General features: G+C 41.3%; 1 protein-coding gene across 3 annotated transcripts in view; it reads left to right on the top strand.

Moving 5' to 3' along the window:
- Window positions 1–15504, top strand: part of arhgap4b (Rho GTPase activating protein 4b) — a 34812-nt gene extending 19308 nt beyond the window's left edge. The window contains exons 11-25 of one of the 3 annotated variants that reach the window (XM_035158106.2): window positions 688–789; window positions 1843–1870; window positions 2092–2188; window positions 2668–2695; window positions 3222–3282; window positions 3520–3597; window positions 4430–4558; window positions 5101–5206; window positions 5305–5532; window positions 7385–7440; window positions 7771–7942; window positions 9513–9611; window positions 9929–10036; window positions 10967–11069; window positions 12367–15504. In XM_035158106.2, coding sequence (XP_035013997.1) covers window positions 688–789; window positions 1843–1870; window positions 2092–2188; window positions 2668–2695; window positions 3222–3282; window positions 3520–3597; window positions 4430–4558; window positions 5101–5206; window positions 5305–5532; window positions 7385–7440; window positions 7771–7942; window positions 9513–9611; window positions 9929–10036; window positions 10967–11069; window positions 12367–12573 — 1602 coding nt within the window. In that variant the 3' untranslated portion in view covers window positions 12574–15504. The remainder of the gene's footprint in view (window positions 1–687; window positions 790–1842; window positions 1871–2091; window positions 2189–2667; window positions 2696–3221; window positions 3283–3519; window positions 3598–4429; window positions 4559–5100; window positions 5207–5304; window positions 5533–7384; window positions 7441–7770; window positions 7943–9512; window positions 9612–9928; window positions 10037–10966; window positions 11070–12366) is intronic. The other 2 variants (XM_035158108.2, XM_035158107.2) reach the window with 2 other exon arrangements.
- Window positions 15505–15722: the final 218 nt, after the last annotated feature.

Raw genomic sequence — 15722 nt, 5'->3', positions numbered from 1 at the left:
AATGAAGGACCGCCTACTCAGCTGACGTGTCTGACCCGCTACAATTTCACCAGGAACTGAACATATTTTTATTCTTCTTAGTGTCAATATGTTGATTTATTTGTTGCCACCGACACAATATCAGCACTGACCACTGCATGCTTATTTCTTATCCCTATTCATAGTAGGTCTGTAGCTCATTCATATATTCAGCCCCTCCTGGCAACGCACACTCTCTTTCTCACTCTCTTTCTCTCTCTCTCTCTCTATCCCTCATGCCGACACACACACAAGCTTTGTCGTCGGACACATCTGTAAACTCAGACTGGGTAAAAACAATATCATTTGGTCTTCACGAACACAAAAGACAGAAAAGCAATAGTGCAGGGAAGTGCGATCTAACCACAAGTGGTCTCAGGAGACACATTCAGGACGCATTTTATTGCCCGGTGTGAACAGATGAACCTAGAGCTGAACACTTTTGATCGGATCTCTCAATTAGAATTAAATATTCTTTAACTGATTACTTTATTATTATGCTTTTAGCCTTAGTGAGGTATTGTAATTGTTCCAGGTTTCCTGAGGAGAATTTGAATGGCGTATTCTAAATGATGTCTCAGGAGCTACTCCCCCCGCACAGGGATCCAATTGTTATTGATTTACTTAATATATACAGCATTTGTATGTTGTTGTTTTTTTTAATCTTAGAAAGTGAAGGAGTTCCTCACCAGCAGTTCTCTGACCTCCAAACTTCAAGCCAAACATGACCTTCTACAAGATGCCATACAGAAAGGTAGTGTCAGAGGATGGGTAAGAGTGTTTCCTGTAATGCTTACACGCACCATTATACTGTCACTGGCTGAATCTGCGAAGAGATTCAGAGCACTTTTACAAATGATGCCACTTGTGAGACCGACTACCGACCAAAGTTGAAAAGACCACTTCACTGATCCAACATTAACCTCAGTGTGCTTCAAGCAGAGATAAGGAGCCGGCTACAGAGTCATTTATTCCGGACTTATAATAATAATAGTTATTTTTTAAGACTTCACACAGCTCCCCTGGAGGCGCACAAGGTTTTTTGTCATGTATGCAGTGGTAGCCCCCGAGAGCTGCACACAGAGTTTCATGTGTGTCACGACCCAGCTCATGAGGGGTTGGAAGCAACAGAAAACCAGTTGTTATTGGTCAAATTAAAGGTTATTTATTATGAAGGTTGGAGTAATTGAATACAAACGGATGCTTTAACCAAAGCAGGGGGACAGGGTGTGTGGATGCTGTTTAAACAAAGAAATGAATATATAACAAAAAGTGGACAAAAAGCAGAGTAAGAAACTAGATACCTAAAAACAAAAAAACTAGTGAAAACAAAAACCTATCTACTAAAAACAAAGTGAGAGCGATATCAACAATACAACTAAACCTGGACCAGTCCCCAAATAGATTTTCACACTTGTTTTGTATCATAAAGTGCATGATCAAAGATTAGTTAACAAATATCTCCCTCTAAGCCCGCTGGCGAGCTGCATAGATCAGTGGTCCTGAATGACGTGGTGCGCCTTGTGTGAAGATCCTGATTGGAGAGCCCGACTGGGAGCTGCTCCAATCAGGTCTGACAGCAGGCAGGACAGGGACTGCACCTCCAGACAGGTCTCTAGGCGGTGTCCAATCGGCTGTGAGCTCCCACACATCCTGTTTGACATCTCAACAGACAGATAAAACACATGAGGGAGAAGGGGCAGCGCACATTAACAATGCGACAAATCTGTGAAGTTCTCCTTTTACGTTGCTGCACATTCCCTTGCACCAAGACCCTCAACCAAACAAAACTATTTCACTTGTTTTTCTGTCTCCTTCCACCAGCGGAGGCCGTCGACAGTGACCCTTCCAGGTAAGCAAAGTATTTACACATTTGACCGTGACTGAGAGAGGCGTAGAGACATGGAGAAAGCAGAGAGGACAATATGAAGAGGAAGGAGATTCTTTGCGGGGAGGGTTAAAATACTGAAATTGTAAATCATCATAGCAATTAGGCAACATCAGAAGATCTCAAGTAATAATACCCACATGTGAAATGGCATCATGCAATTGATTTATTATTATATTTCCCAGAATGCAATGTGCTCGGTCAGTGCGTGTTTGGAAGTCCAGACCTGTTTCCCAATTCTGCCACACACTCTTCACCACAGACATGCTCTCCTACATACAGGTAACACGCTCTCTCAAATACACATGCAAATGATAATAATAATGAAAAGGAACGCAGCCTCTTTATTTGCTCGCTGCACTGTGCTGCACTGACGTTCAAGCCTCCAAAGGAAATTGTTTGGAAAATCCTTCCACTCTGATATTGAAGAATGGGGGCACACATCCCCCCCCAGAGTTCTCACTGCTGCTTTCATGTGTATGGTCATGCTTACAGCTTATTGCTGGCTTTCTCTCCTTTCAGTCCATTCCCTTCTTTTTTTATCTCTCCCCCTCTTGTGAAAGGGATTAAAACTGAACTGGCCTCTTTGCTGCCTCCTCTCTCGACTCCTCTATTGAGTGTGGTGTCTGTATGTCTGTGCTAATGTGCGCCTCTTCTTCCCACTGCTTCTAAATCTTTATTCCCCCTTGTTTCTCACTCCCCCTTTTTCTAATCTCTGCTTTTTTCTCTGTCTCAACTCTGCTGTGCTTGGCTTGGTGCAGACGAAGGAGGAGAATGTCTCGGACACAGGTACTGAGCCCCTGCAGGCCGTAGTGCTGCCAATGACCAGGGCCGTAGCTTTTTTACTGGGAAATTTGGAGCTCTTGCCACCTTGAAGGGATTTAACAGTTAAAAATTTAAGGATTATTTCGACATTTTGAGAGATCCAAGTAGTTTTACAGTCATTATTATGTAACTCTTCATGTCCCACATTCTGGCCTCAACGAGTTGCACAGCTGAGCGTCTGACAGTGGTGAAATATAATCTTAATCTGAGATGAGCAGCACAATGTAAAACGCAGGGTTAAATGTATTTTCAGTTGTTCTTGTGACTTTTCACTGGCACATTGATCAACCAAAAAACATTAACATTTTTAACAGCTCAGTGTTATTCCCCTGTTAACAAATTCAGTTTATTTTCGGTTTTCCACACCCAGCATCTTCATTTACACACTATTTTCTGCTGTATGACAACCTTTTCTTCACCTTTCTTTGTGTCTCTATCACCGCTCTCCTTCCAACACACGTCTATCCTCCAATCATCTCTCCCTCTCCAGAGCTCTGGGCAGCAGATTCCTGTGGTGGTTGAAAGCTGCATCCGTTTCATTAACCTTCACGGTGAGTCAGTTTCTATAATGTAGCACTAAGCCGAGCTCAGAGAGCGATTTGGACCCTAAGAACGAGTGGGTGGATGTACTTGTTTATGTATGAGGCCTCTATTGACATTTAACATAATATAAATGTGTGTGTGTGTGTGTGTGTGTGTGTGTGTGTGTGTGTGTGTGTGTGTGTGTGTGTGTGTGTGTGTGTGTGTGTGTGTGTGTGTGTGTGTGTGTGTGTGTGTGTCTGTGTCAGGCCTCCACCATGAAGGAATATTCAGAGTTCCTGGGTCACAGAGGGAGGTTAACCTCATTAGAGATTCATTCGAGAGAGGTAAGTGATTTTACCTTATGTATCTGTTTTTCATACAGTGAAGAGGTGAATTGAGGGTTAGGCTCATTGACTGCAAAGGATTTTCTACTCTCTAAGTATTAAAAATATTCCTTGTATTTACAATTATGTTAGTTTGTCCAATTACTTTTGAGCCTCTGAAAATAGGACTATTTATAATAATGACTTGAAAGGTTGAAGTGATATTTTTGTTGAAAATCTACACTTCAATCACATCTTGATTAATTCGTTTCAAATCCATTGTAGTAGTGTACAGTGACTCAATTACAAAATTGTGTCACTGTCCAAATACTTATGGACCAGACTGTGTGTTTATTTATATGCAGACAGATATATAGATAGATGGATAGATAGATGGATAGATAGATGTAAAAATATAAGAGCCAAACTATACAAAATATAGAATAGAATAGAAGAAATTATGTACAAAAAATTGTACATAATATATAAATATATATGTGTATATATCCCTCACACCTTTGGTTTTACTTCACTCTTGTGTTCACATACCATAAACCTGATTTTAACCTTTATCTTATTGTTTAACTAGTCTTGTGTTATGTTGCATTCATATGTGTGTTCGTCTCCTAATCTGCTTGGTTTTACTATAATTCTTTATCTATTTATTTATGATGTATTGTAAGGTGTCCTCGGGTGTCTAGAAAGGGGCGAGGAAATATAATTTATTATTATTATTATTATTATTATTATTATTATTATTAGCATTATGAAAAAGGAACTTAACCATATGTCAGTACGTAAGTCAGTTTTGGCAAAACAGCTAATTCATCCCGTGTGTTTGAACTCCCTGTAGGAGAGGATCCTCTGTCAGACAGTGAGTGTGACCTGGATTCCGTGGCTGGTGTGTTGAAGCTTTACTTCAGGGGTCTGGAGCCTCCTCTCTTCCCGTATGACAGCTACGCTCAGCTGCTGGAGTGTGTCCGTAAGACCCCCCCCCCTTATGTAACTTCCTCATCTGTGTGTCTCTGTCTTCACATCATGCATCGCTTTCACATGTCTGCTCTCAGTTCCTTCGGTATTCATAGAACTTGTCTTACTTCTAGGTGCTTATCTCGGAATAGCTCACTCTCGCCCTTGTGTACAGTAGGATGTGGGTAAATTCATTTGCATATGAGTAAATTTGCTGATTTTAATGGAGCTTTGTGCAGCGACAGTGGCTCTACTACAATTTCTGTGAGCCTCTACACATAGAAAAGCTTGTTTATGAAATCCTCCGCTACAAACAGGCTGCATGTGCTGTTGATGCAAGGTGCTGCAACTTTGACTCTCCTTCCTGGTGCATCTCATCGTCTTGTTTGATCTCTGTTCTTATCTCTGTCTTTCTTCAAGTCTCCTCATAATTTCTTTTAATTTACATTGTACAGTTACAGATTTAACTAAGCCAAACCATCCCTCACCTCAGAAGTACTTGTCTTGTCGTCTTGTCATCTTGCTCCTTTTCTCTTTCCTCTCTAACATGATCAGAAATTGAGGAAGATGCAGAGAAAGCTGCCCAGATTAAAGCGATTGTCTCCACCTTCCCACGGCCTCTCCCCATCGTGATGCGCTACCTTTTCGCTTTCCTCAATCAGTAAGCTACGACATAACACAGTGTGCGATATTCCCTGGTCATAAAAGTTTACACCCAGACCAAGATTGAAGAGTAAATCGTGCACCTGTTTTCCCCAGTGTGTCTCAGTACAGTGACGAGAACATGATGCAGCCCTACAACCTGGCCGTGTGCTTCGGCCCGAGCCTGCTGAGAGGGATAGATTCTGATGACGCTGTTGCTAGGCAGCCACAGGTTAATGACTTCGTCAAAACCATGATCCTGCAACATGACATCATCTTCCCCGGCCAATCGGAGCTGCCGGGTCCCGTCTACGAGAAGCACATGACTCTGGAGCAGGAGTACTGGTGAGAGAAGAGTGGTCACTGATGTAAAATGTTAAATTTTTTTAACATTTTTAATGTGATTACATGCTGTTAACAATAACTGTTGCAAATATGAGTCAAAAACTCAAGAAATATTGATTGTTCAAGAGTTATAGGAAGTGTCAAAGAAATATGTAAAAACTATATATTTTCCTCTGACTTCCTGTAATTTTCTTATTCATTTATTTATTTGTTTTCCTTACTGCCAGTCAGTTGAGGAAATGTAGTTGTATGATAAATGACAGCTGCAGTTAGGTAGCTAGCTCACTCAACCCCTAAAACAGCAGAAAACCATCCTAATGTTGTTGTTTGGTTCAGGTCCAATTCTCTACTTTTAGTGCAAAGTGTTTGGATTTTACACTTTGCGAGGTAGATATGCAGAGGGATTGCCCTCTACTGGTTTAAACCTGGCTATTGTTATTGTATTTTGCTAAAGGCTGATCTGGAAGCAGCTTTCCGACTGAACAGATTGTGGATGAGTAGTAATATCAATTATTATCAGACTGAATAGCAGTGCATTACCTTTGGACATCCGTATACAACACACTTTCTCTAAGGCTACGGCAGTGCCCACACACACACCTGTTAGGACAGAGAGGACAGGATGGCAGTGTGTCGCTCTTGATTTGTTGGATATTTTTATTTAAGAGCTACAAAGATCTTCATGGGCTTCGGGAGAAACTGGGCCTGCAGCCAATGCCTTGACCTGGTGGGGCTCAGGACATCATGGTCCTCCACCTCACGAATGCCCTCCTCAGGGGATTCTGGAGAGGAAAAGGCCTCCACCTCTAAAGATTAGAGTTGTCCTGTGTTGCTCTCCATTTTGTATGGCCTTTGGACGTCACAGAGAGTGACATCCAGCCCCATCTGCCCTTGTGTGAAGGCAGCACACGCACGTTAGCCGAAGCATTTTTAACTGGTAGGATAATAGGACTGGTAGCTAGTTTACAGTAATTTAGTTTATTTTATCAACAGATAGTGGATAAAAAGTAATTATTAACTGATGTTAAATGATCATAATTTATTATTTATTAATTAGGAATTTGTTAATACTAAATTGTGTTAACAATATTTTAACTTGTCCTACAACATTTTACAAAATGTTGTCAATTAAGAGGATTTCTTTCAAATGGTGCATTTAATGGTTGAATTACTCTTGCTCACAGTATGTGATGAAACTTGCCTCCCTTATTTATATTTAAACATAATATCATCTGTGCCCTGACTGATTTCTGTCCTTGGATGACTTGTAGTCTTTGAATGACTGAGAAACAGCTTCACATTGCTCCAGAGATTTGTTGATCATGTTAGAGTCGAACAGTAGAGTTGGTTCCAAGTATGTTGCCCCGTTTTTATGGCTTATCCTCTTGAAGCAGAATTTCATGCCAGACCAAAGGCATTTCTGTGCAGCTTGCAATGCTTTGTTTAAAAACTGCTTAATACTATTAAGCTGATTGCTCATTTAATTGAGCACAAGCTTCCAGAATTATCAACAGCGTCCATGTTAACCCCACAACACCCCAAAATCAGCTTTTGGGTGAATTCGATAAAACCTTCTCTTTGTGAACATATTATAATAAACTAGACATTTGACAGAGAATTATCTGTGATTTGGCCTCTTGTGTTCTGTAGAACACTGAGGTGTTAGGGTCATCTGAGACATCTCATGGTATTACGTGGTATTTAGTCTTTTGTGAAATAGCAGAAGCTATTAGTAGAAGGATTGTGATTTAGGAAGAAAGACTGTTACATTACATTACATACAGTTGGTGTGTGTCAACCAGAAGAGGAAGTGTGGCTGTCCACCGACTCAATTTTTTTTGCTTCTCTGCAGTGAACCAATCACAGAGGAGGGAGACGGAGAGACCGAGCATCTGCCCAGTGAGGATGGTGAGTACACACACATGTCAACACACACACACACACACACACACACACACACACACACACACACAGATAAATATGTGGTCACGGGTCACATTTGATGGCTTTTATAGGACATTATCATAAGCTTAACATTAACCACTGACCCACAATATATGAATAATCGCTTTAAATCAATTCTGATTACATGGATCATTAAGATTTTATTTAAAAAGATACATTTTGACAATCGGTGTGTGTGTGTGTGTGTGTGTGTGTGTGTGTGTGTGTGTGTGTGTGTGTGTGTGTGTGTGTGTGTGTGTGTGTGTGTGTGTGTGTGTGTGTGTGTTTATGCAGAGTGGGAGGCAGTGGCTATGTTCGACTATGCGGCGAGATCTCCAGCAGAGCTGACATTCAAGCAGGGAGACCTTCTCATCCTTCACAGCAAGGCCTCAAGTGATTGGTGGAGAGGCGAATTAGGAGGGGTTAAGGGTCTCATCCCTCACAAGTACATCAGCATGCTGGAAGGGTGAGTGACCTCTCTGCATGTGCCGGGTATTCAATCAGAGCAATGGTCTACATGATCTTCCCTGATAACTTGATTCTACTTTAAACTGATCATGATCCCTCTGTCCCAGTTTAACACATTAGATGTCAGAGCTTGCTGCACTTGTTGAGGGCCAGACTGCATCCATATGCATCCAAAAAACGAATGATAATAAGGGGCGTGGATGCCTCTCCAGCATGGAAAAAAACTGAAATTCTTATACTTAGTACTGATGATCAGAGACAAAAGATTATTAGCAAACTTGGAAGTCTGGTGCATCAAAACACATAAACAATGTCACAAAGATTGCCTTTCATCGTTGAAGAAATATTGCAAGAGTAAGACTGTACACTCTGAAGATGACAAAAAAGTTGACCGGTATACTCTCCTGGACTACGGCACTTTATCCAGGATCCATAGATCAGGCTCCAACTTCTACAAAATTTAGCAGCCAGGGTTTTAACGAGAGAAAAGGAAAAGAGATCACATTACTCCGGTTTTAGCATCTTTACACTGGCTTCCTGTATCACTGAGGATTGATTTTTATTTTACTTGTTTTGAAGACTAATAATAATAATAATAATAATAATAAACTTAATTTATGTAGCACTTGTCTTAACAATGTTATAAAGTGCTTTACAATGAAGACACAATGAGAACAACTATAATAATGCAATACAATACATATAGATTTCAAAGAAGCTAGAGAATTAGTCTGTCTAAGTTCAATTGGGGAGAAAATCCCATATTGTGGGGGCTCTGAAGGTGAGACCTGGGGGTCACAGTAGAGCTCCATCCGTGGATCTCAGCGGTCGAGAGGGCACGTAGCAGGATTAGGTGCAAGGACATTTAAGGCCTTAAAAGTGAGCAATAGAAATTGATATGAAATTGAACAGGGAGCCATTGGGAGGCAAGCACAGGAGTGATGTGGTCAGGTCCCAGTGATAAGCATGTCATTTCCTGAAATGTAGAAATGTTAGAAATAAGCTATACATATCGTTCATTCCAATATCACTCCTGCCGAAACACATCACATTTGCCAGTTTGTCAGGGAACTCACCCAGTTAGCAATAGCAGCTATAGGAGCTATAGCATTGGAAAAGCTAATTGGTTGGGTGCAGTCGGGTGCCAAAAAATCTCATTAAAGGTACCATGGGGGAATCAAGAACATGTAACTCGTTGTTAAAAGAATCAGAGAAAAGTAATTCAACATTTTCTGGCCATAGTATTTAGTGGTACATATAAAGTACACACTACTGTATATAAAAAAGGAGGTGGACAAAATAGTGTCTTATTGTATAAAGTTTTATTTAAATAGCATCTTATCATATCTCACTATAAAACACAGCTACAAGCCATTGCTTCAACAGTTTTACTCAGGTTGTATTTTTGTAGAGCTGTCGTGTTGTCTTGTACAGAGTTTGTCCACCCACTTTGTATTCCTGCCTCATTTTGTTTATCACAAATCATCCTCATCCCATATTCAAACTTGTTCTGGTTGTACTTTCTTAAATGAAGCTCAGCACATTTCTCACTTCTTGTCCTCCCTCAGGTCGGAGCGCGGGAAAAGAGAAGAAGGAGGAGGAGGGGGGGGAGGAGGCAGCACGGGGAACCTGTCAGTAGAAGATCCACAGACGGAGAATACTACTCGGTACACACACACACACACACACACACACACACACACACACACACACACACACACACACACACACACACACACACACACACACACACACACACACACAGAAATGCACACTGCGATGCATGCATGTCCTCATATCAACAAACACGTGTGGGCAACAGATGCAGACAGTGAAATCTACCCATTCAGACAGAAACACTGTGCACATCCACATTATTGCACACAGCTAAACACACAGCTAAACACACAGCTAAACACACAGCTAAACACACATTAGTTATGCAACGCAAACCTACATGTTTTTTGTGTGTGTGTCCTGACAGGATGCGAGTGAACAGCGACAGTGCTTCGTTACCTGGAAGACAGAGAGGGAGTGATGGGAGTCCCAGTCGAAAGCCTCCAACCTCTCCCGCCACACGACACCTGCCAGTGTAAGAGTGATCCACACCTCATTCACAATGCATGTGCTGTGTTACATATGAAAATACTATCGGCCCAACAAGCTGCTGCAATCACTCTCACTGCTCTCACAACCTTGTGTTTGCCGTGAAAAAAAAACGACACAACCGGGAGACTAGACAAAGTGGAGCAGCTAAATGGACAGATATTTCCCTCAGGAGTTGGTGGAGACCAAAAACCAAACAAAAAGTGCAGAGAATATAAGACTTCTCTGTATCTGCTGGATGTGTAAATAGGCAACTGCTCATCATACTGTATATTTGCCTTTATCAGGTGATAATGTGTCACTGCTGTGTCATAGCTTGTTTTCAAAGCCCCCAAGTGTCCAAAACAATCTCTTATCTCAAGGTTGGATACTGCAAATCGCAGACTATAGACACCAGCTCATACAAACACACCAGCACAGCAAGCATCAGTACTGAGTGTTGGTGTTAGTCAGCGCCCATGTGATTGTGACAGGGCAATAATTTCAGTTAACTGAGCCTGGAGTGCATTTATTTTTTTGACTGAAATTAAGGCATTTACCATGATCTCACTCCCAAACTTAAGCATGTGTGAGGCAAGGAAGTTTATGTATTTAGCAACACACAACAGGAGGCTATTCAAGTAAGATGTTAGGAATACATTAACATTACATTTATTTGTACTGGGACTTGAGTTCAACTCCAATCTGCAGCCCTTTGGTGCATGTCTTCCCCTCTTTCTCATCTCTCTCCCATTTTCATGCTTATTCTGCCCCATCTATAAAGGCAAAAATGCCCCAAAATATCTTTTAAAAATAAAATTTTAAAGATGGTAAAACAAGTCAACAAAAGATGTCGAAATATGAAGTAGCCATCTGTCACTTAGATAAAACCGTTTGGTCTGTTTCACCGCTTTTTCTCTCTCTGATTGTTTATCAGGTCCCAGGAGAGAAGACACACTTTGGACACGGTGAGACAGGGCGGCTTCCGACCCACAGACAAACCCCCGTTTGTTCAGGCAGAAAGAACAGCAGTTGACAAGGTCAGGAGTTCAACACATTAAATCATTTATGACAGACCTTCTGGTCTTCACATTGCATCCTTGAGTCCTCAGATTAAAGTACAATATGTGATATTTTCAGTGTGGAGCTACAGTTTTTTTAGTAATTGATTAAGGTTGTGTTCTGACAAGCAGGTTTACTTCATTTTCTAAAAACTGAATAAAAGACCAGGCCCTTAAAACTAGAACATTGAGTGATCTGGAGAAAACAAAGACAGATTTACTTTTCTCAGGAAATCTGCTTCTTACAACAGGCTGTGTTATATTTTGATAACATTATAAACTAAAGCTGCTTTCAGACACGGCTAGGATCCATTAATCTCCTGACATTCTTCAGAGGGGCTGCATTTGCAAATGTCCAACTTTTTTCTCCGGCCAACCCCCTAATGAGAACTCCGGAGAATGTCCGAATGAGCCCATGTGAGAACACAGCAGGAGATCCTCCAGAGGATTCACTGCTGACGATTGGGTGTGTTGATGGCGTTTGAAGGCACCCAGGTTAGCGAGTGGGTGATAAAGTTTCTAACAGGGAACAGATGAAAAAAATAAAAAAAAACTGAACAAGAAGGATGAAAAAGAGGTGTCATAGACGTAGCAGACAATCCAAACAAAGATGTCAAGAGAGATTTTTGGTGAAGAAAAACACATACATTACTATGTTTCATCCTGCCTCTGTCTGCTGCACCACTCACCTGAACGCTCTGGAGATTTCTGTGTTGTGAGTGCGTCTGAGTGGACGATCTCCTGCTGCGTGGTTCATGTGTGAATGGTCGAGAAGTGATTCTGAAATGTGTTACAGTGCTGCTCATTGATTCAGAGTCTGTATTCTGAAATCTGACATTGCAATTTTCACTTTTTATATAAACTCAGTATTTTAGTATTTAAAGGTACAAATTTAACAAGTCATTTTGGATCCTTGCATTATCGCACAGTTTATTTAATACCTGTGCATCAACGTACTGATTTGAGAACACACCTGAACGTCAGGACAAGATATACGAGTACTATAAATGTGACAGTACCCTCTTGTCACAGTGCATAAATCTTCCAGGAACATGTCATAATAATCTGGCCACAGTCACCTGATCTACCTCTTAGCTTCTGGACGAGCTCGAGCACAGAGTCCATGCAGCATCTTGTGCAGTTGAGACGCTCAAACCTGGATGGGACAGCTCCCATGTGCAGTGGTGAGGTGTCATCAGAGTCGGCCTTACTGAAGGCGGGTCACCGAGGCCACTTTTTCATCATCTACCATGTCTCTCCCCTCTCGCTCCCTCAGGACATGATCAGCCGTCAGATGAACTCCGTGTTCAAGGAGCTTCTGTTACGCCAGCCTCCTGTTCAGATGTCAGCCCTCGCCACCCCTGCTGCCCCAGCTCCCTCTTCATCCTCCTCCTCCTCTTCCTCTCTTCCCCAAGCTGCACCCGCTGCGAAAAAAGTAGGATTCGGCCTCAGAGGACGGACGCTTTTCAGACCAGTGGACTGACAGACAGGAGAGGATGATGATGATGATGATTACACTGTTAACAATGAAATCTTGATTCATTTTATATAATGTATAATATTTGAGTCTCTGCCATCTCATAGTGCCACTAGTCTCGGTGCCGTGTTACTGTACGTCCAGTGTGTCTTGTTTTCCAGCTGGTTTTGGTCCTTTTTAGGTTCTGGTCTGACTTTCGTTCACCAGGTTTTTGCAATTTTGAGAGAATCAGGGATGTGACATCACCAGTGATTTCACCAGACTGACTTTTAAGAGTACTTACCATGATAAGACAGAAACAAGAAAAGACTTAAGCTGCCCCCTAGTGGCAGGTCTGAGATCAGCTCTGCCTATAATGTTTGCTTTTTGAATAGCAAAACTGATCCAGGGCCTGTGTCTAGGAGTGCCTTCACATCTTATTCTTATCTTAATCTTCACATTCACTTCATTTCAAAAGACCTGATAGGTTTAAACTCATGGTGTATTTATATTCAAAAAATGTGATCCAGAAAGACGAGCCCTGAGGTGTTAAATATGAAATGGGTAAGACATTATGAATTATTATTAAATATATTTGGCCCAAAAATTATGAAATAACTAAGGAAATTGATCAAATTGAACTCTTAAGTAATCGTTTTTTTCAGAAGAAGAAAAATACTTTTCCAAATGAAATTTTATTTTACGTCACTTTTCCTAACAAAGCTGATGTTTGATGATCTTGTACATTTGAGCCAATCACGCTGCCTCTTATGCTACAAATTTAGTCATTTAACACTTGTTAGCTAGAGTAAAAATACCAATTTTATTCTAAATAAACGAGATGCTACTGCTGTAAATATACGCAGTTTTGGTTATGGTTTTATTGATAGGTATAACTACGTGTCAGCCGCATAGCACATTAGCAGAACCTCTTAAACTGTTAAGCCTTCATTTAACAGGGCTGCACATGCCACCTCTAGCCAGTGTAGCTCAGCCATCTTGCAGTGAAAGCATTTTGCTGACAAGTGGCTTCAGGTGTCCCAATGAAATACTGGAGACGGACAGCAAATGCTCTTAAGAGAATCTGCTGCCACCTAAATTGCAATAATCAGGGAGTATTTATCCCAAAGCACCTGGATCTAACCGAGTATTTCAGTGCCGAGCCATTTCCTGAGCTATGCGCTAGTTTGTATGTACCTGGCATTATAGTCCACATGCGGTGCCCCATGGATAGTCATGCAGTTTGAGTGGTATGTTGTTGTGGCAATGGCAGAGGTTGCAGTCTACTCCCAAATCCAGGATTTCCTGTTCATCCCAGCAGCAGTGCCTTTGTGACTTGACAGGTCAGATGTGATCTCGTTTGAACTCACTGTTCAGCGAGTCAAAGCACTAGGTGTCTTCGCCCAATTCGTCCTATTCCAGAATTTGGCCCAGTCAACCGATGTCAAGGCTGGCAAGTCCCCTGCCCTAGTTGCTTCCTGTAATTTGAGTTTGTCCAGCCAAGTAACAATGATCTTTATTGTTAGCACTTCAGACCAAAACCATCAACTAAGGAGACTGGCCCCATCATCCGCAACAGGGTCCGGGGAAATTGGGCTGGCAACACATGACCAACAAGCACTTAAGGGCCTTGGGTTTAAATTCAGGAAACTCCAAAGATTTGCCCGACCAGGCATGCAAATATTGGGCTTTTTTGTTTGTCAGCTGATTTTATGTTGCCTAAATCAGTGCAGTCCGGCCTTGATTCAACTTAAATTTGCCTCATGAGACTCACAATGGAACCTCTTACCTATAGCACTGCACATACGAAAAAGGATTTTTTCCCAAATAGAAAAAAGGGTGGTATCTGTGTTACTATCCTGTTTTTGTTTTTTTACTGCAGCAGTTACTTGGTTGATTACTTGCTGTAGCTAACAGGAGCTAACTGGCTAAATATGGTGGCAGTGAGCTGAGCCTCCTTCGAAGAGGCAGTGGGTACGTGATTGGCTGAAAGGTGAGAGCATGGTGATGACATCACAGTCATGAAAAATGGCAGCAGAGTAAAACGTTCCATGTGTGACACACATACAGACTTTTGAAAAGGTTGTTTTGAAATGAACAGATGCTAATGTAAAATAACTAAATCAAATAAATGAAAACTTGCCAAGCATTTTCCCAATGAGCCTAATTCCATGTTACACTTTTTCAAGAGCTTATTTATGTTATGATTATTTCTTTAAGTATTTAATACTGAACACTGTAGTGCTCTTTAACGCTAGCTGGAAAAACTGTAAGCAGTGAGATCAGTAATTAATAGCAGCATGCAGTGTTACACACACACACACACACACACACACACACACACACACACACACACACACACACACACAAAAACACAGATTCCCCTTCATATGTGATACATGGCCTGATGCGCAGGCCAAATCTCAGGGCTTTAGCAGAGTTAGAGACGGGCTAACTCAGGTTTGGCTTTGAAGGAACAGGTAGAGCTTTTTTCTCTCAGGGCTTTGGTTGACTTACTCCTCAACTGGAAACTGTGCCCTAGCCTCAAGAGCCCAAATGGCCCCCCATATCAGAGAGGGTTAAACTGTGAACGCTTTGGAGCCAAGATCAAAACTTTTGTCTCATTCATCCACACATTTGGCCCCCTGACTAGATATATAGCACCACCCACAGGTCCCATTCAAATGTATGTTTCAGGATCTTTGGAGTGAGGTGTTTGATTCCTTGGACTCAAAAGGAATTTGAAATGTTTTTTACATATGGCATCTCTCCTCTGTCGTGTTTCAGTATCAGAAAAAAATAGAAGTAGAATCACTTTGTCAAATACTGATTCTGCTTCTATGATTAAAAGACCCTGTTATCCTGGATCACTGTCTGATGATGTCACAAAATGTACTGTGTCAAACTGTATATGTGGTAAAAGAAATATGAATACAATAAAGACCATGAAGCAATGAATGATTAAGGGGTTGTCAGTGTATTCGAAATGAATAATTTATTGCAGTATTCAGTCATTACTAAACTCTAAACATGTGTCTGTTATCTGCAGAAAAAGCATGATCAAACAGACACAGTCAAATTCACTCAGTGAATCAGATGGAAGATTGAATAGTCAGATGATCATGATGATCAGTTCAGTCAAGTTCAGTTACCTGCTATACCAGACATGCAGGGTT

This window comes from Hippoglossus stenolepis, chromosome 6 (assembly GCF_022539355.2).
Source record: "Hippoglossus stenolepis isolate QCI-W04-F060 chromosome 6, HSTE1.2, whole genome shotgun sequence".
Classification (NCBI taxonomy): domain Eukaryota; kingdom Metazoa; phylum Chordata; class Actinopteri; order Pleuronectiformes; family Pleuronectidae; genus Hippoglossus; species Hippoglossus stenolepis.
Note: the sequence above shows the minus strand (reverse complement) of the source record. Positions and strands in the feature narration are given on the sequence as shown.